The following is a 22,388-nucleotide window of genomic DNA, read 5'->3' as shown; positions in this document are numbered from 1 at the left end:
ATCATTAATTACTACCAACTGGTAGATGATTCAGTAATATCAGTAAGAAAATTTTACAATTTAAAATTCCATATATAACAATTCAATTTATGACATATTGCTTGAACACATAGGAACTGTGATTTATTGAAATGAAATGCACTACGTCTTCTTGCTATGGCTGTTATAAGATCATTACCATTGATAGTAGTCAGTTTCTATTTAAGAAAACGGTTAAGATTCGATTCAGGGCAGGGATACCAATTACTCTGAGAGTGAGCTGGATTTAAAAAATTGTTTTCAGAAAATTTTTAAGAAGATTTTTGACTTTTAAAAGGTAACTCGTGCTTTGGACTTACTTTTGAGTAATTTAAAGGGTGTGCCAGAGGTGCTTTCTTACCAACCTTTTAAGCAATTTAATCATTAAACACATTTATATTGTTGGCCATAAATGCAAATATTTACAAGCTTTATTGAATCATCATGTTTATTTTCGCTAAAAACAAGGTGTAATTATGCATTAAGGCATTTATTGTTCTTTAACATTAAGATCTATGTAGAATTCTTGATTTTTATCATTTTATTAGTGTGTTGAACTCCCATCCCTCATTAGGACAAAAGAATGAGTAAGTAAAGGTTATGTAATAGCCCATGTTAATTGAAAGATACTGGCGTATACTTTGGTCTCTAAACTTTTCATATGTTACATATACTGAAGCTCAGTATTATGATAATATTTTGCCATATCCACATGTGATAAAGTAATTGCGTTAGGCAAATCACCCAAAGGATAAATTCCAAACACAAATCCATTTTTAAATGTTTGTCGAAAAACTCTACGATTTGGGGATGAGGTAAAGGCCTCAGGAGATGAGGAAGGGTGTTGTGTAGTCCCCCAGCTTCACTGGCATAGTTGGTAACTCCGGAATATAGCTGTGACATCTTAGCTACCCAGATATAACAGGAACATAACACCACTTTCTTGTTCTGGGTTGTAGAAACGGAATGGAATCTCCGTACAACTTTTCTACTCCATTGGTCAGGTTTCAAGGCTAATGTATTCAGAAGTCAGGCCCTAACTGGGCCCTTTAACTGTTGAGTATTGCCAATGTGGAGTAATGTTTATGTTTACTTACACACACGTTCATTGATTGTATAAAGAAATGTTAGGGTGTCTTTTGAAGTGTTGATTAAATGCTGCTTTTTTAACATATATGTGACACTTTTACTGTTCTGTTTCCATAATATTTCTCTTGCCTGAGATGGGCATTTTCAATATAATGTTTAAAAGTTTTAAGCCATTTCATATCCTTATGGAAATTGCTGAACCACACCTTTATGCAGAGGAAATCATGCTAGAAAAGAACACCATGTGGGCAGGTAGGTGGTGCAGTGCACCAGCCCTGGAGTCAGGAGGACTTGAGTTCAAATGCAGACTCAGGCACATGTGACCTTGGGCAAGTCACTTAACCCTGATTGCCTAGAAAGAGAACAAATACCATAGGCATCCTCGAAGGGAAAAAGAAGCTAAATGCTTGTAGTCATTAGAGTGCCCTGTGAAGTACAACAGTAGAGATTGGGCTTGGGACTGGAGCTGTCATTTCATTGGGGTAGGGAGCTAGCTGTTGAGGAGAAACTTTCTCTTTTCTACAACTAATAGTCTAGTGCCTAGAGCACTGAGGGGTTAATTGACTTACTGGCCTACAGCTAATATGTGTCAGAGGTGTCACTTAAATTCTTGTTAGTTAAGTAAAATGATTACCAGGTGTGTAGATTTTGTATCCTTCAGTGAATCAAACAATAAATTAGCAAGTATTTATTAAGCATGTTCTATGTGCCAGGCACTGTTCTGAGTGTTAAGGATTCAGAAAGAGAGAAAAGGCCATTGTCCTTGCCCTCAAGGAGCTTACAATCTAATGGGAGAGACAACATGCAAACAACATACAATCAAGCTATATACAGGATAATAGAAATAATTAAGGGAGAGAGAAAAGGCACTAGAATTAAGATGGGGTTATGAAAAGCTTTTTGTAGAGGCTGGAATTTAAGTTGGGACTTAAAGGAAGCTAGAGAAATCAATAGGCAGAGTCGAAGAGGGAGTGTTGCAAACATGGGGAATAGCCAACATCTAGATCCAAGAGATCGGGTGTTTTGTTCAAGTGATGGACAGGAGGCCAGTGTCACTGGATCAAAGAGTACATGTTGGAGAGTAAGATGTAACAAGGCCAGAAAGGTAGTTATGGAAGCTAGTTATGAAGGGCTTTCAGTACCAGAGGATTTTGTTTTTTATCCTGATAGCAGTAGGGAGCCACTAGAGTTTATTGAGTGAGGGTGGGGTGTGTGTGACATAATCAGACCTGCAATAAAGAAAAATCACATTGGTGGCTGAAAGGAGAGGGGAGAGGCAGGTCAACCCATAAGCACGCTATTATAATAAACCCGAACGTAAGGTGAAACGGGCCTACACTAAAGTGATAGCAGAGTTAGAGGAGAGAAGGGGTCATATTTGAGAGATATTGCAAAGGTAAAGTCAACAGATCTTGGTAAGAGATTGGATAAGGGAGATGAGAGTTAGTGAGGAGGTCAGGATGACCCTTAGGTTGAGAAAATGAAAGTTTGGTGTTGCCATCTACACTAATAGGAAAGGCAGTAGAGGCAGAGAGGGGGAGGGTTTAGGGAAAAGATAATGAATTCCATTTTGGAAATATTAAGTTTAAGAAGTCTACTGGATGTCTGCTGTCTGAAAGACAGTTGGAGATCCAAGTTGGGAAGCCAGCCAAGAGTTTGGAGCAGGACAGTTAGTGGATAATCGTTGGCCTAAAGATCGTGATTAAATCGATGGCACTTGATGAGATCAGTCAGAGAAGAGGACCCACAACAGGACCCTGAGGGACACCTACAGTTAGAGGATCTGGGCTGCTGGAAGATCCAGCAAAAGAGATGGAGAAGGAGTGGTCAGATAGATATGAAGAGAATCAGGAGAGAGAGTGATGAAAGTATGAAGGAGAGAGTGATTAACAGTGTCAAAAATTTCAGAAAAAAAAAGCTATTGCATTTAGCAAATAAGAGATCATTGGTAACTTTGGAAAGAGCAGTTTTAGTGTAATGATTAGGCTAGAAGCCAGACTGAAAGGGGTTAAGAGATTGAGAAGAGAGAAGGTAGAAGCACCTCTCATTGAAGGCCTTTTCAAGACAGGAGAGATATTAGAAAATATTCACCAGGGATGTGGATGACAGAGGGTACAGTCTGTTGCAGGAGATGGGATAGAATCAGATCACTTGAACAGGTAAAGTGGAGGCATGTATTTTAGACTTTCTTTTTCAGGAGATTTTCTACAAAGGTCAGAAGAAATATAGGATGATAGCAGGTAGGGAAAGATCAAGTTTTTTCAGAATAGGGGATACATGTATATATTTTTAGGCAGTAGGATATGAGCCAGCAGAGAGTCAAAGATTGGAAACATGTATAAGAATAGGGATGATAGAGGGGGCAATCTATTAGAGGAAATGGGATGAAATGGGACCACTTGAACAGAGAGAGGGATAGGATAACCTTGGTAAGGAGTAAGGCCACTTCATCATGTGAGACGGGGGTGGAGGAGGAGACAGCAGCATAAGGCATCTGAGTGATAGAAGATAAGAAAAAGGGAGAAGAAGGTAAGAGAGAAGAAAAGGGGAATGGCCTCAATTTTTTTTTTTCAAAAATATAAGGCAGGGTGCTTAACCGAAAGAGTAGGGAGATGGGGAGCCATAGGAGGTTTGAGGAGAGATGAAAAAATTTGGGGAAGCTGCTGTGGAGAGTGGGATAGTGAATTAATAAAGAAGATGTAGTAGTATTACATATCTCTAAGGAGAACCCAGTTGAGGCTGTGTGACAGACTTATAGTGGACCCTGTCAGAACATACGTGATTTTCTCCACCTTTGTTCAGCAGCAAGCATGTAGGAATGAAGGTGGCAAATGGTGGGAGTGATCCAAGGCTGAGACTTTGTAGGGCATAATCAGTCATATGAAAGGGGATGCAAGAGAAGAGGACAGTTTAAAGTTGAATTGCCTCACCAAGGGGTCAGTACAGGGGAGATGACCTGGGAGAGAATTGAAACAGTGAAAGGATTGGAGGTCACAGTGCTAACTTAGAGTGGAGTTTTGTAAGGGAAGGCAGGAGATATTTTCCCTTTTTAAGTCACTCCAAGGTATGAAGTTATGTTTTCATTCTGTATTTTTGGTGGAGCAGGTTGGTTTCCTTCTTTGTCAAATTCAGTAATTTTGAAATTCATACGTCAAACTTATGGCTCAGGTGCTTTTAGCCTGGTGATTGTGTGGAACAATTAATTATCTGAACACTTTCTAAATGAATTGAAAATGTTATCTGAATGTTTGATGATAATATAACTGTGTTCAGATGCTTCCTTTTCAGTCAGTTAGTATCTTGGTTAAATTAAGCAATCCTTTACTGCCTACCATGGTAATATTTACTATTTTCCTAATTTGTTATTGAAATTTTGTTTATATTATAGTATGTAATAGGTCTTTTTTTGAAAACAGCTGTTTACAAGAAAAATAGATTCATAGATTTTTTTTTAAATGAATCATGGAACTGAATCTTTAGATGCTTTCAGTGTTGCTCTGAGAATATTTCTACTTAATATTAATGTAGAAACTAAATCTTTGTGTCAGGTGTTTCATGAGAAAGATAATTTCATTTAGTGAAGGAATTATATTCCTAAAGAAGTTTATGAGCTTCTTCTCTAGAGAGAGTACAGTTGGGGACCATTTTTAACAAGAACATTTTTAAGGTGGTTGTTTTTAGGCTTCTTCTAGAATGAAAAGTCTTAAAATATGGATCAAACCAAGTTTGCTACTCTTAGGATATCCAGAAAGAACATAGCAAGACTGTTCTTTGTTTACATACTGGAAGATGTATGTTCAAACTCTTTCATCTTTTATTGGCTTGGAAAAGTACAAGACATTTTATTGTGGCTTCTTACATTTAGTAACTACTTTCTCAATGAATGCATGGGTATTTATTGAATCTAGAAGCCATTTGACATTAAGAGAAGCTGAGCCTGTGAGAATTTTCTCCAAAGTGGGCAAGGTGGGGACTATTGTTTCAACCTTTTCCCATGATATCTTTGCTTTATCCTGCCAACAGATTTCATGCCTTCCGGCTTCATAATATGGCCTCTTGCGTGTTTTTCCTGATATGGCGAACAATCAGAGTTGCCAGTGAAAAGTGGGAAATGGGGGTGGGGTGGGGTATTGTTGCATAAAATATAGGTATAATTCACTTAATAGAATTGAAGTATTCCTGAAAAGTCTATGTAAATTGCATTATGTTTGAAATGCACTGGGAAACTTGTCATGTAAAGGAATGTCCTATAAAAATTAAGAATCCTTTTGTAATATGAATAATCACTCCCACATTTCCTATTCCTGTCTTTTAAATATTATGTATATGTTGTATTTTTAAAAAATGCATCTTGTATTCCTAACATGGGATGTAGCTATATAAGCCCATTTCTGTGAGGTTTTCTTTGCTTCCATAGAGCAATCTGAATCACAGTGACACAGTGATTGAGTATGAAGGGTCAAGAGGCAGTTTTCAGGAAAAGTTCTGGGATGAAGATAATTAATTCAGAAGTCTTAGATCAGCATGTGTTCTCTGAGTGGCCTTTTGTAAACTTTATATGTGTGGGAGAGATTGTGGTATAGTGGAAGGACATCAAGGTTCTTCTAGTCCTGGATTGCAGCTCACTATCTTGGGTAAGTTATTACCTCTCTGACCAGCTGTTTGTTCAGCTGTAAATGATGGGGTTGGATCAGATGGTTTGTAAGGTTCCTTCTTAGCCTTGAAGTTCAGTGACTGACTTGGCAAAATTACATGGAATGTAAACCTTTGTGGTCGACTGGTGTAGCTTTTCTTTCCTACTCTTTTCTCTGCATTGGGCTGACTCTCTTTATCATTTTCTTGAAAAAAATAAGATAACAATGTCAGATAACACTTTGATCATCCTGTGCCAGGAATCTCCTGTCTCATTGTAGCATCTCGGTCACTTGTTATTTCTGAGCCTTGTTCAGGGAAGATTGTTACACTTATTTTATTTTTGTTTTTATATTCAATGAAATCTAGTGAACTTTGGTTAGGAAAGGAAATAGGTGACCAGAATTCCAAGTTTACAAAATATATCTCGGTCCTTAATCAGGAAAATGTACAAATAATGCTGTCTTACTCCCTTCCCCATGTTAATATTGGTGCCTTCCCTCTAAAAATTTCCCATTGTATCTTGTCTTTATCTTGTCTGTACATTGTTGGTTGAATATTCTTTCCTGTATTAGACTGAGCTCTTTGAAAGCAGCGACCAGTTTTTGGTTTGTTGGGGGGTTTTGTTGGTTTTGGTTTTTTGCCTTTCTTGTATTCCCAGTGCTTAGCATAGTGCCTGGCACATAGTAGGTGCTTCATAAATGCTTATTGACTGGACTACTGTATATGATACTGATCTAAATATAGGCTTCACTCCTAGAATAATGGGGAAGTAACAAGTACACACTGCAGAAGAAAATAATCGGACAATAGTTTGCCTGTTTTGTACAAATCAGAGTTTGTGAAGAAAATGTGACTGACGTCAATGTGCTAATTATTAGCTCTACCTATCCTTTACTACGTTTCTTTTTGGCTGTCTCATCATGAAATAGAGATGATCTTGGGCTCTTGAAGTTTATTACAAAGAAACGCAGTCTCTGCAGGTTCAACAAAGTAGGGGAAAAGTCTTTGACTTTTTTGAGTTAGGCTTGTATGTCTGTATCCCTAGATCCTGTCTAGGGAATTGTAGATAGAGACCATATTAGGTTTTTTGATGACAATCCCTTGAAGCATCTAATTTAGGGTACCATGGATCACTTGGAGATTTATCTGTAAAGCTGTTTTCTGAAAGTATCAAAAATGCCTGATTGTATTATCTCAGCTGTACCTGATCCTACAGCAGGACCCTGGTGATAATATCATATCTAGGGGAGGAAGGATAGAACAGATTTGGTTAGGACAGGAATTTATGGAGCTGAAGGATGCATCTGTATTTTAAAAAAAGCTTCCAGAATCGGGATTCACTTGGAAAAAAGAAGCATAAAATAAAGGGCAGGTTGCTTTACAGCAGATTCTATTTTCATTCTTTCTAGATGACAATGTAAGGCTAAGATTCCTTTGAGTTAAAAAAAAATAGTTGTTCACGTAAAAGATTTTAGAGCTTATATCGATCAATAACAGAAATATACTTCATTGACTGAAAAGGACTATTGTTCCTAACGTGAAGCTCTAAATACTTTTGAAAATGTCTTTGCAGTTGGATATAGAGGAGAAATTAATGTTAGTCATTAATTTTTATCATGTGAGATAGGTTGGGATTCTTTTTGTAAGGGGAAAGTTTTGATTGATGGCGGTTATTGGCTTTTGCTTTTTCAAATCAGAGGTAAAATTTAAGAGTTTATGTTGAGGAATAAGATATACCTATAAACAACAACTTTAATAACAAATTGTAAGAAATACTCATAGAATTATAGGATTTTAGTGTTAAAAGACCTTTTGCATGATCTAGTATTTTTCTCCCTTAAGTTATTAAACTGAGACTAGAGATGTCAACATTCAACAAATATTTTATTAAGTGCATTTTACTAGGCAGTGACTGTGCTTGGCTCTTGATATACGGAACAGCTAGTGACAGTAGTCTATAGAATAGTTAATGCTTAGCTGGAAGAAAAAAAGATTGAGGGGGACGAGATAGCTGCAGTTACCTGTTTGAAGGGTTGTCATAAGAATGTAGGATTAGACTTTTTCTGTTTGGCCCTAGGGGGCAGAATGAAAAGAGGCAATTTTAAGGCTTCATGTCAAGGAATACTTCCTAACATGTGGAGCTACCCACAAAGTGGACTGGGCTGGCTTGAGAGGTACAAGTTATTCCTTCCCAGTGGAGGTCTTTGGTGTCTAAATGTCCACTTTTCAGCTATATTAGAGTGGCAGTTCTTTTCATTTATGGCATGGACTAGATAGACTTTTTTAACTCTAAAAATTCTGTAATTTCATTACTTCCGGTTTCAAGTAGTTGAGTATGTAGTTGCTTAAAATATATTATGGCTCTGAACGACTTCACATTGAATTCCTGGAAATGAAAATTACTCCTGGGGATGGCAAGAGAAGTGTAACAGTGTTTTGTTTTTTGGGTTTTTTTTGCATTATCTTTGAATATTTGATCATATTTAAAATATTTTCAAAGCAAATAATAAATATTTCTAATATTTTAGAACTTTTTTCTATCTAGGGTCAGGGAGAGAACTTTCACCTTTAGAAGCCCTTTGTTATAATAAAAAAATGATGATGGGAGGTGAAAATAAGATAGAGACCAAAAATTGACACATAATTGATATAATTAGAATGTATTTTTTTTAGGTAACATACTTTATAGCCTTGTGTTACACAGTTGCCTTAGTAATTTAGGGAAAATTCCAGGCTTCATACAATGTCACAGTTAATAATAATAAGCATATTAAGACCTTTTGAACATTCCTATCCTGTAATCGAACAATATTAATTCTTTTTTTCTGTTAGCTTGATGCTCAAGTCCAAGTCAGTAGACCTTCTACTGTGATATGATTGCCCCCTCGCTTGACTTCATATTAAAGATTACATATAATATGTAAGGTCAGAACCTACATCTAGAGTTGAGAGGGACTTTAAAGATCTAATTCAACCTTCTTTATTTAGAGATGAGCAAACTAAATCCCAGACAAGTGAATTGACTTGCTCAAGTTCACAGAGGCATTCTTTGGATGGCCAAGGTCACACAGTTAATAATTAGAAGAGGAAAGGCTTGAACTCAAGTTCCCTGAAACAAGTCCAATCATCTTCTCTTCTACATATGTTTGGAAATTTGACCAAAGAGGAACAAATCTCAGTGTTCAAATGAACAGTGCAAAAAAGTAACTCTCTGTGATTGGTTATTGCCAATACTAGCTTCAGAACAGCACATGGTGGCAACAGCAAATGCTGATCTCTGTTACTTTGGCCACTGCTTTGGTAAATCACCTGATGACCGGTTCTTTGACCTCTCTCTATGCCTTATGGTAACTCATGATATTCCTTGAGTTTTAAAATCTGACTGCATGATTTAGGGGCTTCATGGTTAGATCTGCATAAACCTTTGTCCTTACCTTCAAGCCCTCTGTTTAGAATTGAGTTATCTAGAATTTTCTATTAAGTCTATTGTTTACAACAGAGGGATAAAATAGGCCTAGGTTTCTCAGTTTCATTCTCTCTCTTTTGACTGACTGCTGCACGTATGGTTTTGCAACAGAAATCCTACTTAGAGAATGTGATGGAGATGTTATTGTTTTGACAGCATTTGTATATAATGATTGTTGAAACTTAGCTTCTTTTCACATGAACCCAAGCCTCAGAAAAAGTCACCTAAAGCTGAGAGGGAAATGGGGCAGTGGGTTTATTAAATAAAATCACTGGGGGTGTGTGTGTGTGTGTGTGTGTGTGTGTATGTGTGTGTGTGTATACATGTACATAAATATATTAAGTTACATTTTAAAATTTTAAACACTAAAGCCAATAGTTATCCCTGTTTTGATTCTTTGTACTTTTCTACATTTCTTTTAATCATCTTGAAATTACCTTTTTATGAACGGCTTCATTATGGCTTATTTCTTTGGGAAGACTCCTTATTTTGCCCTGTTGGATTACCCAGAATTAAAGAATTGGTAGTAACACTTTGCACTAGGTTATGGCACCTGTAATGAGGTATTAAAGGCATCGTTTAGTTCAGTACTGGCGTTTCAAGGACCTGAGTTATGACTTGTGTGAGTAGGTATTCATGGATATCTAGCTGGTTAGGTTCACATTCCATGTATCCTAGACTTACTATACTACTTTAATTTTAGAAATAAATCATCTTCCCTCCCTTCTAGCTTATCTCTTGCAAGCCAGCATAATACACTGGAGTGAAGGATCACTGGATTTGGAATCAGAATGATCTGGGTCAGAGTCCTGACTCAGATACTTATTAACATTGGGGTCATAGGCAAGTCAGTGAGCCTCCCAGAGAGACTCCCATTTCCTTATTAATAATTGAATATGAATATTTCCATTGCCCACCTTCAGATAGCTGTAAGGTTTCACTGAAATAATGTATAGGAAGTATTGCATATGTGTGATTTTTTTATTACGGTGTCTGTAAATGCCTACATATAGGTATGTGTCATATATATAGTATATTCATATAATACATACACACATAAATACACATATGCATGTGTGTGCAGAAGTAATCTGTAAACTCAAAAATTATTGCAGTATTAAGCTTAAAACTGCGTTAAGATTTTTGGAGTTGTATTTGGAGTTGTACAGTCATAGTTTGGTTATGTTCTTAGCTGTTGTCCTAAAGATTTAGCTCTCTGTCTCGCCTCTCTGTTTCTTCTCCTGTTCTCTTCCCCTCTCTCTCTTTCTTTCTGTATTTCTCTCTCCTCTCTGTCTGTCTTGTCTCTGTCTCTTTCTCCCCTTACCCATGATTTCACAGTTAGTAAATGACAGAGATTGAACTTGAACCTAGGTATTCTGACTCTTAAATGCAGTGTTTTTATTACTGCATCGTTGCCATGGAAATAAAGCTGAGTTCAGAGTCAAAGGGCTTGTGTTCAAATTTTGGCTCTCCTTGTATGATATTGGGCCACTTATTTAAGTCTCTGAGAATTGATTTCCTCATGTAAAAGGATTGGGTTGGACTAGATGATACCTAAAGGAATTTTCAGCTTTATATTTATGAACCTATAATCTGTATTTTTGATCAATTAAGAGAAAACTTAGCCAGTAATTTTTGCTTTATAAATCCAACTCTGAACAAGTAAGCTATAGGGATGGCTGTGATTTCATTACCGTAGGAAATTCCCAATTGAGGAAACCCCTCTACCAATTGAAATTGGTACCTTTTCTGGAATTTATATTCTTAAATAGTTGCCTGGAGTACTGAGAGGTTAAATTACAGAACTAGCTAGCCTTCAGAGGCAGGATTCCAAATAAACATGGACAATCAAATAGTGGAATTGAGCATAGCCCACATAATGGTCCTCTCACCAATGGTTTCATAATGATACTATTAACTCATTAAAATTAAACTTTAACATTGAAAAATCTTGTAATAACATCACTGCAGTTAAAACATGGCCTCCACTGAGTGAATTGCTCCCTATATTGGTTTCGTCTTATATTAGGTTTTTGTGGAATTAAACGAAGCTCTTATACGGGGACCTGCTGGTACATCATGATAACTAATAGATTACTGTTTATACAGGAAGGAAAGAGCATTTTTTAAAGGTCCAGTTAATTGTGGGTGGATTTTGTGGGCTTCAATGGTTGTCTTGCTCTAAATGAATATCATTCTTTTCTTTCAGGCCACAGAAAGTGAGGCTGGTGATATGGACCTGAGCGGGCTGCCAGAAACCGCAGTGGATTCAGAAGATGATGATGATGAAGAGGACATCGAGAGGGCCTCAGATCCTTTGATGAGCAGGGATATTGTTAGAGATTGTTTGGAGAAAGACCCCATTGACAGGACGGATGATGACATTGGTGAGTTGGCATGAGGAAAGGAGTCAGAGACGAATTGAAAAGTATTTTACCATTGCCCAATTTTTAGACCTCCAGATTCGTGCAAATTAAATAACAGGCCATCTCATCCAGGGGTAGGAAGAGCACTAGAATATCTCATTTTTGACACTTTACTCCTTACTTGTTGGTGACTTTAGGCAAATAATTTTTTTTTTCTGAGCCTGTCTTTTCATGTATAAATTAGAAATAGCAACCTCTGCCCTACTTACCACACAGGATTGTTATTAGAACAAATGAGCTAATGTGTGTGGAAAATATTTTTACAAAGCACTATACGATTGTAAGTGTGTAGTATTATTAATTACATAAAACAAATATATTAATTACTTGTCACTAAATAATGGGGATAGGTGCTGGACCTTTGATTATATTGGTACAAGGTTCTTCCAGGTCAAGAAACTACCTCTACTGATGCAGGTTAGCACCTTCCTCAATCCCTACAAGCTGAAATTGTGCCCAGGGACACGAAGGCTGCATATTTCAAATGTGGCACTTTAACACAGGTCATAATGACTTCAGACCAGCTCTTTATCCACCATGCTACATTGTCTCTACTAAACAATAGCATAGATGAGAAATTCAGAACAGAATTGAATGGATATAAATCAGCCTAATTTTAAAAATTTTGCTTTTGATGTTTAATAGCTTGCAAATGAATTGTATAAAATGTACTAAAACACTTTAAACTACCTGTTAGTGATCACCATTTAAGCAGTGTTACTCTTCAGAGTACAGAGATATTCATAATGGGAATAACAGTGGACCAGGAATCAGAGAGACCGATTTGAAATCCACTAGTCTCTGAGCCTCAGTTTTCTTATGTTAGATGGAATAATAATACCTTCTTCATTAGGTGGTTGGATCAGAAAAGATAATCTGTCAGCTCTCTGTTACTATTATTAGTATTCAAAGACAGAAATACACTTTGCTCACTTCTCGAATGAGGGCATTAGATTAGATGGCCTCTGGGCTCTCTTCTGGCCCTAGATCTAGGAATGTTTGACTTATTTCTGTGAACAAGGTAACTGTTAATTAATTTACAAGCAGCATCACCACTGAGACACACTTCTGATAACTAAGAGTAAATTTCCTCTTGTTTTAGACTAGAGAGGAGAAGATTCAGAGGAGAACGTGGTAGCTGCATACAAGTGTTAGAAGGGCTGTCCTAAGGAGGAAGCATTAGGTTTGCTTTATTTAGCCCAAGGCAGAACCAGGAACAGTAGAAGGAAGTTACTTCCCAATGGATATTGGCTTGATTTCAAGGAGAAACTTCCTAGCAGTTAGAGCTGTGATGGGATCCCCTTCCTTGGAATTCTTGAGCAGAGTCAGTTGGTAAACATTCTGGTAGCTACTGTGTTCCAAGCATTGGGGATACAAACAAAGGCAGACAGTACCTCCCCTCAGGGATCTTACTAGGTGATGCAATGGACAAAGTGCTGGGCCTGGACTCAGGAAGACCTGTGTTCAAATCTATCCTCAGATACTTACTAGCTGTGTGACCCTGGGTAAGTCACTTACTGTCTGCCTCAGTTTCCTCAACTGTGAAATGGGGATAATAATAGCATCTCTCTTCCAGGGTTTTAGTGAGTATATAATGAGATAATTTTTGTAAAATGCAAACCTTTAAGTGCTATATAAATGTTAGCTATTGTTATCATTATTATTAATGGGAGAGATAAGCAAACAAATATGTGTAAATAAATTATGTACAGAATAAAGAGGAAATAATTAAGAGAGGAATGACACTAGTATTAAGAGGGATGGAGAAAGGCTTCCTATAGAAGATGAAATTTTAGTAGGTACTTAAAAGAAGTCAGGGATCTAATAGGTAGAGATGAAAAGGAAGAGCATCCCAGGCATGGGGAACAGCAAGAGAAAATGCCTGGAGCCAAGATATGGAGGACCTTGTTCATGGAATAGCCAGCAGGCTAGTGTCACTGCATCAAAGAGGACATGTTGGAGAATAAGGTTTAAGAAGACGGCTTGGCTATGAAAGGCTTTGAACAACAAATAAAGGGCCTTGTATTTGATCTTGAAGGCAAGATAACCACTCCTTGGCCATGTTATATTGGGAATCCAATTCGCATATGTGTTTAGTTAGCTTAACCATTGAGATTCTTTAGATTCTGAGAGAAAAGGTTCCAATTCTTTGGATTCTTTGATGCTGTGAGTAGTAAAAATGTAAAAAGGGCATCACTAGGCAAAGCTGTCAAGTGAGTGAAGTCTGTCTTGTTCTCAGATCTCCTTTTGATGCCCTTTTCCCTTTTCGAAAATCAGGTTGCTGATATTTTGGTAGTAGTTGTTATTGAAGTGATTTCCCTCTTGATCCCAAGAGCCGAAGGTGAGCTGGTGAGGGGCACAGCAATATCCTGTACTATAACAAGTGTGTAAAAAAAAAAACTTCTATAATTAGGCCAGTAAGGGTAAAGGACATGAGAATCCCATCGGTCCAAGAAGAGGCTCCACAAATGGTATCCTAAAACCAAAGCAACTTTGTCCACTACCTGCATCCTGAGAGAACTATTTCAGGAAGAGTTATCCTGGTGGGGACCTTAGAGGTGGTGAGAGCCTTACCACCAGTCAACTTGCTTTGTGTTTGGAGAACAGGATGTGCCAAGGACTGGTAGGGACCTTTACATGGCATCTGAGGCAGCTTGGTGGAGTGGATGGAAAAAGCACTGAGCTTAAAGTCAGGAAGATCTGAGGCCTAATCCTGTCTCAGATACCTGACCAGCTATATGATGCTAGATATATCACTTGAATTCTCTGGCCATCAATTTCCTGTGAAATGAGAGTGTTGGACTCAGTGTGCTCTAAGGTCCCTTCTAGCTCCAACTCTGTAAACCTAGTACTTCGTGGGACTGTGACTTGAGAGCAGGAACCCAAAAAAGGTGTGAAGAAACTTCACAGGAAACCTTCTCTGGTAGAAGGACTCTTGTCCTCCTTGTGTCTCTGGGGCCTTACTCCTCTATTTACCAACTCTAAGACCTTGAGCAAATCATTTAACTGTTCTGAGCCAAAGAATATCCTTTCTTCCCAAAGGAGAGATAATAATTCTTATACTACAGAGTTTTTCCCCCACTGAGGAAAGCATTTTGTAAACCATTGAACACTATGTAAATACCAGCTATTGGGGGGTGTGTGTATGTGTGTGTGCACGTGTGCGCCAAACAGACACAGGCAGAGATAAAAAGCAGGAGACAGAGACAGACAGATTAAACTGTGTTTATTTTCAGTGAAATCTGTCAACACTAATGCTGTGTATAGATACTAGAAACTTAAAACAGGGAATAAAAGTAAACCTAATTACAATAATTTTTAGGGAACTTTCCCCTTTATGGCTGCCATTACATGACAATCATTAAACTTAAATTACTTGTCAGATTAATTTTACCACTCTTCATCATGACACCAGACTGTTCATATGTATATGCTTCTTTTCCTCCTGTAACATCATTGGCGGATAACTTTTTTTTTTCGAGTTAGAACATTTATCGTTTTCCAAGATCATCTATGTTTTTTCCTAGTTATAGGGAAAGATGTGGGCTCTAGAAACTGTGTATAGTTTTTAGGCTATTTATCATTCTGAGGAATTTAAAGCTTGTGATTTGATACCAGAAAATTGGCTGCTGTCCACCAATCACCCCAAAAAAGAGGATTCAATGTGCCATCCGTTATTGTCTACCAACTCACACTTTTATATGTAGTTTTAAAGTTTACAAAGCAATTTCCTCACAATGACCCCATGAGGTAGAACAGTGGACCTTTTACTTAAGAAGAAGAACAGTCTGGTTCAGTGGAATGAGCTTGGGAGTCAGAAAACCTGAATTCAAATCCTGCTTGGATGTTTACTGCCTGGGTGACCTTGGGCATGTACTCCCTGGGCCTAAGTTTTCTCAAATGTAAAAAAGCAGAGGACAAATTGCCTAAATGCCTGCTGATGTCCCCTGAAGCTCTGGATATGTGATCCCAAATTCAGAACACTTCCTCCTATACTACACTGCTTCTTATTTATTTTTCACTTTAATTTCCTTACATCATTATCCATGGTGAATTAAAGTTCAATGGAATATAAATTGTTTCCACAAGACTAAATATTTTGCCAATATCAACCCAAATATATAAATATTATTTAAATGATAATTATTTAGCATAAAAGATAAAGCATAATAGAACCACAAGAGATTTGGAAATGTTGCATAGTCCATTTTTCCAAAAACAAAACCCAATTAAGAACTTTTTGTAATCCTTCACCTGGTGTTGTGAGTTTGACCCTTCAGCCTCTCTTTAATCATTTGTCTTCTGTGATATGAAATGGGGCTACATTAAGGCTACGCATTGATGTGTTCCTTTTGAATTACTTCTTTCTTTTTCCCTTCCCCTATTCCACTTTTATATCCAAGAAAAAGTAAATGAGATAGTTGCTCTTTAGCTTAAGCAAGTTTTTACTGCTGCCTCATAATGCCTGAGATAATATCATTTGATCCTCACAACTGGGTTAGCTCATCCTCAAACAACAGGGATTTGAATTCACACCTTCCTGATATCAAGTCCAACACTGAATCCATTGCACTGAGTCTTCGCCATAACTCTTTATCAAGTGTTGGCTGGTGGGGGTAGATGGTTTACATTTTTATCTTAACTCATTTAGCTGACTTCAGTACCAGTGACAAACTGCTAACCCAATTGAAATCATTATGCTGAGTAGAATAGAGTTCCTATTTTTATCTACATCACTTCCTTTTTGTTTTTTATAAGAAAGAAATATTTATATCTCTTAACAAAGTCCTATTCGGGTTCCTAATCATGGCACTCTTGGGACCCTAAGCTCTTGAATGCTGTGAGAGGGTAGTATCTGATCTGGCAGGTCTTCTTAACTTGGAAAGGTTTGAGGGAGAACCTGATAGAACTGTATTTCTCTCCAATAAGAACTAGCCTCCCTAATTTTGAAGAGTATCATTAGCAGGGTAGCTAGAGGAAAATGAGTTTTGGGGCATAGCAACTCTCAAAGACAGGGCTAACAGGTTACAATCTGCATTTCTAGAAGTAGTACCAACATCAACAAAATCCCAGAGCTTTGAAATATGTTGCCATCCTCTGAGGACCATAGGATCAATCAGATTTAAAGCTGGAAGAGACCTTAGAAGACATTGAGTTTAACCCTTTCATTTTACAGATGAGGAAACTGAGGCTGAGAGAGCTTAGTTGACTTGCCCAGAGTCACATAGCCTCTGTGTGTGTGTGTGTGTGTGTGTGTGTGTGTGTGTGTGTAAAATGTGTGAAGCAGGATTTGAGCCAAGTCTTCCTGACTCCAGGCCCAGTAGTCTATCCATTGTGCCTCTTAGCAGCCCATATTAAAATATTAAAACATGGGCCATCTATAAGCAGTAGTACTTGAGTCTATGTTGGCTACAGCATAGAGTATATGGAGGGGAATAGAGTAGGGTAAGTAGAGGTTCAGTGGTATTTCATTTGGAAGGGACTTGAACCTCGGGCATAAGATTATAAAAAAAAATAGGCAATGATTGCAGTGTTTTTACCAAAGGAGTCTCATGGCCAAATCTATGTATGAGGACGATGCCTGGGAGTAGTGGGAAGAATGGGATTAGAAAGGTCATTGTAGGAGACTCAGTAGCTCCCTGTAATTCTTAGGATTTCCTCTGGATCTCTTCTTATTTATATAGGTATCTATGTTATGTTCCAGTTGTGTTCTAATGTTTTCATATGGCAGATGTTTGAAATTATGGTTCATTTATTTTGTCAGATACTTTCACAATTTTACTATTGAACTTAATTCGGCAGATGCTTAAAGATCTATTTACAACTAGTTATATAGGTGTAGAACATCTAGGCTACTTCGGAAAACAATTTGAGTAGGAATCTTCTAACCTCTTTGATTAGCAAAAATCAAGGCAAAGAATTCATGAAGGGGAGGGGGAGGAAAGAGAAAGAGAAAAAAATTAATTCCTTTTATATTAACTAAAATTAATATTCCTTCATTTAACTTTTTAATCCTTCATTCTTTATATTTCCTGACCCCATCATTGTAAACATTTTCTTTTAAGCATAGTATGATAAAAAAAATCCTGCCAGTTTTTCTTTCCTTAATAATCTCTCTGCTATTTGTCAATCACACTTGGTGCCCTTCCTTGTCCAAGATAATTTAGTTGCTACAAAGGAAATTTGAATATTATAATTAAGTTGAATGAATATTACAACTCACATTTACATAGTTTTATAGTTCTAAATCCTTTAATTTGATCCTAACTATAACTCTTTGAGGTAGGTAGTAAGTGAACCCCATTTACCAATGAGATCGAAACTCAGAAAAGTTAAGTGATTTGTTCAGGATCACTCTCTTGGTGCCATAGCAAAGTATTTTATACTTAGTGGGTGTTTAATAAACAACTCACGTGAAAGGTTAAATAGAATTGAACTGGGTAGAAAGAAACAACTTGGGCATTCTATCTAAGGAGTAAGGCTTTTGAAAGACATCTATTTGAAAGTCAGTATTTTACCATCTCAAGACCAGGCAGAACTACACCTAAATGATATTAGGGACAAGATACTGGAGTACCCTTTCAAAGGGTACATCCATGCCCTTTGAGATTAAAAATTATAGAATAGCAAAGGCATGTAGTACCCAGAAAAAGGCACTTTATGCAGAAAAATTACAGGGATGTTAAGAAGGGAAGCAGATTATTACATCCCTTTTAGGAACAATGGTGGAATTCATTCCAGGATGGCATTTGGGGTGTGAGGGGTTACATGGCCAATGCAATACTCACAGCAGCTGCTATGAATATGCCAGAGTACTCCCAGGTTTGAATCACAAGATATAACAGACTCTCTTCATTGAAGGTGAAACCAAAATATTTATTCAAACACCAGAAAGCCAAATCCATCATAGCAACAAAGAAATCTGTATATATTATCAAAGCAGGGGGCACCACCATCCCCAAGCCTTCTCTCTGTCAGGTCTCCCCACAAACAAACTCCCTTAAGCAAAATCACTCCCTCTCTCACTCACACTGTGGCTCTGCTCTCTCAGCCTCCTCTCTCTCTCTGTAAAGTCCAACTCACTCCAACTTCCTATTCTACCTGTTCAGCAGGCTCCTCCCACCACAAGCTCCATGTGACTCAAGCAAGTTGCATAGGCCTATTAATGGATGGGAAAGAGCTTCCTATTCCGCTTACAGTACGTTAACAATACAGCCCCAAGATTTTTCGTGTTGGTTACATAGGTCAGTGGGAGGTTAGGGGCAACTGGTATCAATAGAACTCAATAATTATATAACAGGGATAACACAAAACAAGCACATAAAACAGTATCTTAGGACAGGGGCTTGAGCACAAGCACCCTATCATTCTGCCCCTTGAATGAATGGGGCCCAAAATCCCTTGGGGTAAAGGGAGAAAGTCTCTTCTTCTATAGCTACTTCCTGCTGAAATTGGATGTAGAGCTGTCCTTGCACTGAGAGGTCCCATTCGAGGGGTCAGTTCTTTAGCTGGCATCTGGAGCTTGGTTGACACCAGGTCCAGGGGTGATGTGGCACAGTCTTGGATAGGGGGTGACATCCTGCTCAAGCGGTCAGGCATTTACAAGTTGAGGGCACCAAAACCTGCAATAAACAAATCTAGCAAACAAGTTGAAAAGCCAAAAAGAATAAGGAGACAGCAACTAGAAGCAGGGTAAATATAGGGTCAGCCATGCTTCTGGAGTCCATGAACCCACTAAAACTGTATTAATTCCTATCTTACTGCTGTGTATTTCTTTAATCTGAGCTTGGCCAATTTCCTATTCTCCCTGAAGGTGTGACAAACTTGGATACAATGATTCAGGAGGATCTATATGCACAGTTCTTACTTCCTTATTCAGTCAATATTAGACTTAATATTAAAGACCCTTTTCTTAGTACATCTTATATAGTTTGTTGGCTGGAATACCATCTATTCTTCCAGAATCTATCCCTGCTCTTAATAAAGCAGTAAACAACTCTTTCCTTGTTAATCTATTCTGACTTTGAATCTGCTGGCTATTTGCTCTTCTCTCTTGAGGAAATTTATCTTTTCTCCATTCCCCTAAGTCCACTTAACTGTGAAATCTTATCCAGCACCTCCAAAAGAAGGTGCCCTATTTCCCCATTTAGTGGAGTCAGAATTAGGTGTTTATAAGCAGGAGGAGCCATCTTCACTATTATATTTCTATGAGAAACTGTTAAGGGAGTATCGTGATACACATCTGTATCTCCAATCATAATTGCTGTTTAGATTCAGTGGGATACTGTTTGTTGCAACCTTCTGCAGCTACTGCTAACAGATTAGTTCCATTGTTACCTCCTTGCATATGGTAATCCCTAAAAACTTGCTGTACAAAAGGATTCTGACTAATACCTATGAATTGCAAACAATCTATGTTATCTATCCCTACTCCTCAGGCCCCTTCATCACTGATTCTTACCATCCAAGATACTAATGATTCTCCTATTTGGGGGGTGAATCGACTTAAAATATCTGTGACCTCCTGCTGAATAAAATCCTCAATTACTTCCCTATACACTGTGTGCCGCTCGTGGTTCTCTTGCTTCCTTCTGCATTCCTAGAAGCCACCTCATCTAACTTTGTTTCATTCTCCTCACACACATCTTCCTGCCAGGTGTCTCAGTCCCAATTAAGCCTAGCCTGTGCAAGGGCTGCGTGCACCTTCCTCATGTTAACTTTTCCCTTCTTTTTCTGAGCTGAATTCACAGCTGCTTTTTCTTCTACCACCTGAAACTTTCTAGCATGCGCTTCTGAAGGAAAGTTCGAACACTATAGCAAAGAAAGCTTCTCATGCAAATCAGCTAACTCCTTTTTCATCTGAACCTTTTCCTTCAGCAATTTGTCTCTGCTTTTACATATGATATGATAACTTGTTAGCAAGGCCCAACCTCTCCTACACACCCCTGCCGTTTCTTTCCCCAGTTCTGTTGGTATTCCTTGCAAACATCTTTCTAAATCTCTGGATGCTCCCTTCTGTAGCCTCACTTCCCAGTTTTCACGGAGTCCTGTGCTTTTAGCCCATTCTCTTGCCAGGGAGGAATAAGGTAAATCCTCCTATCCTGGAATATCCATTTCCTTCCCAAAAGCCTTCCTGTCTCCAAGTAGAGGTTTTATACCTTGCAATCCTGTTCATGATGCCAAATATATCGCCAATGTGATACCCATAGTATGCCAGAGTACTCCCAGGTTTGATTCACAAGATATAAAAGATTCTCTTCATTGAAGGTGAAACCAAAATATTTATTCAAACACCAGAAAGACAAATCCATCATAGCAGCAAAGAAATCTATATATATTATCAATGCAGCGGACACCACCATCCCCAAGCCTTCCCTCAGGCAGGCCTCTTCACAAACTCCCTCAAGCAAAATTACCCTCTCTCTCACTCACACTGTAGCTTTTCCCCTCTCTCTCCAAGCTCCAACTCACTCCAACTTCCTGCTCTACCTGTTCAGCAAACTCCTCCTACCATAGGCTCATGTGACTCAAGCGGGTCACATAGGCCTCTTAATGGATGGGAAAGATCTTCCCATTCCATTAACAATACATCAACAATGCAAGGGTATGCATTGGGGAAATGAGAATGTTTAATCTAGAAAAGGAAGATACTTATGTATCTCAAAGACTGTCATGTGGAAAAAGGATTCTCTTTGTTCTTCTTGGACTCCAAGGACAGAACTAGGACCAGTTGTGAAAAGGAAAATTTCAGTTTGGTGTAAAGAGAAACCTAGTAATGTTAGATCTGTCCGAAACTGGAGATAACTGCCTTGGGTGGTATTGGAGCTCCCTCTCCCTGGAAATCTTCAAGCAAAGACCACTAGTTGGGCATCTTTTATAGGGACTTCTTGTTCAGTCGTGGATTGGACTGGAAAGGTTCTGGGGTCTGTTTCCACTCTTAAATCTAATCTATGTTCATGTGTAGTGCCATTATCTCCACAAAGACAAGATCGTAGAGAGAGGAAAGAACCCAAAAATATTCTTTTGCTAAAATAATCAATAATGAAATCTGTTATTTTGTCGTTTTAAAATCAAGAGTGTTTTTGGTTTTGGTTTTGCTTTTTAGAACAACTTCTGGAATTTATGCATCAGTTGCCTGCTTTTGCTAACATGACAATGTCTGTTAGAAGAGAACTCTGTGCTGTGATGGTATTTGCAGTGGTGGAAAGAGCAGGAACCATAGTGTTAAATGATGGAGAAGAGGTGAGTAATACTTTTCTTGAATTACAGAGGACAAGTTATTGTCTCAGGATTGATCATTAAAATAACATTAAAAGCTAGCAAACGCTAAAAACTTTATCTCCTTCCCAATCCCTTCTTTTTTCCCTCTTTGCTATCCTTGTCTACATCTGTCTCCTGAGTTTTGAGTAATGTAGATACCATTAAGCCCTGGCCTCCCATCTTTTCTCTGGGATAATGGCTGCACTGGAGTTTTTCTTTACCTGTTCATATTATCGAGATTTGTAGTTATCTTACTTTTAGCATTTTATGTTTTAATCAATTTTGTTTCTATTAAAAACATTCTAGCTTCTAGCTATCTACAAAAAAATTTTTTTCTGACAAAATGAAAAGAAGTACTCTAAGGCACTAATGATGACTCTGTAGTATTTGGTTGTTGGGGTTAGCACTTCTTCCCCTCCCCCGCCACTTTCTTGGACTTGGGGGGGATTAGAGATGATTTCTGGGTTTGTAATTTTAGAGGTGGATTGGGGTGG

General features: G+C 38.0%; 1 protein-coding gene across 6 annotated transcripts in view; it reads left to right on the top strand.

Moving 5' to 3' along the window:
- Positions 1 to 22,388, top strand: part of RAPGEF2 (Rap guanine nucleotide exchange factor 2) — a 324,353-nt gene that overhangs the window by 261,919 nt on the left and 40,046 nt on the right. For all 6 annotated transcript variants that reach the window (XM_036762274.1, XM_036762270.1, XM_036762271.1 and 3 more), the window contains 2 exons: positions 11,418 to 11,595; positions 21,740 to 21,876. In XM_036762274.1, the coding sequence (XP_036618169.1) occupies positions 11,418 to 11,595; positions 21,740 to 21,876 (315 nt within the window). The remainder of the gene's footprint in view (positions 1 to 11,417; positions 11,596 to 21,739; positions 21,877 to 22,388) is intronic.

This window comes from Trichosurus vulpecula, chromosome 6, assembly GCF_011100635.1.
Source record: "Trichosurus vulpecula isolate mTriVul1 chromosome 6, mTriVul1.pri, whole genome shotgun sequence".
Taxonomy (NCBI): Eukaryota; Metazoa; Chordata; class Mammalia; order Diprotodontia; family Phalangeridae; genus Trichosurus; species Trichosurus vulpecula.
The sequence above is the reverse complement of the archived record's forward strand: the minus strand, read 5'-3'. Positions and strand labels throughout refer to the sequence as shown.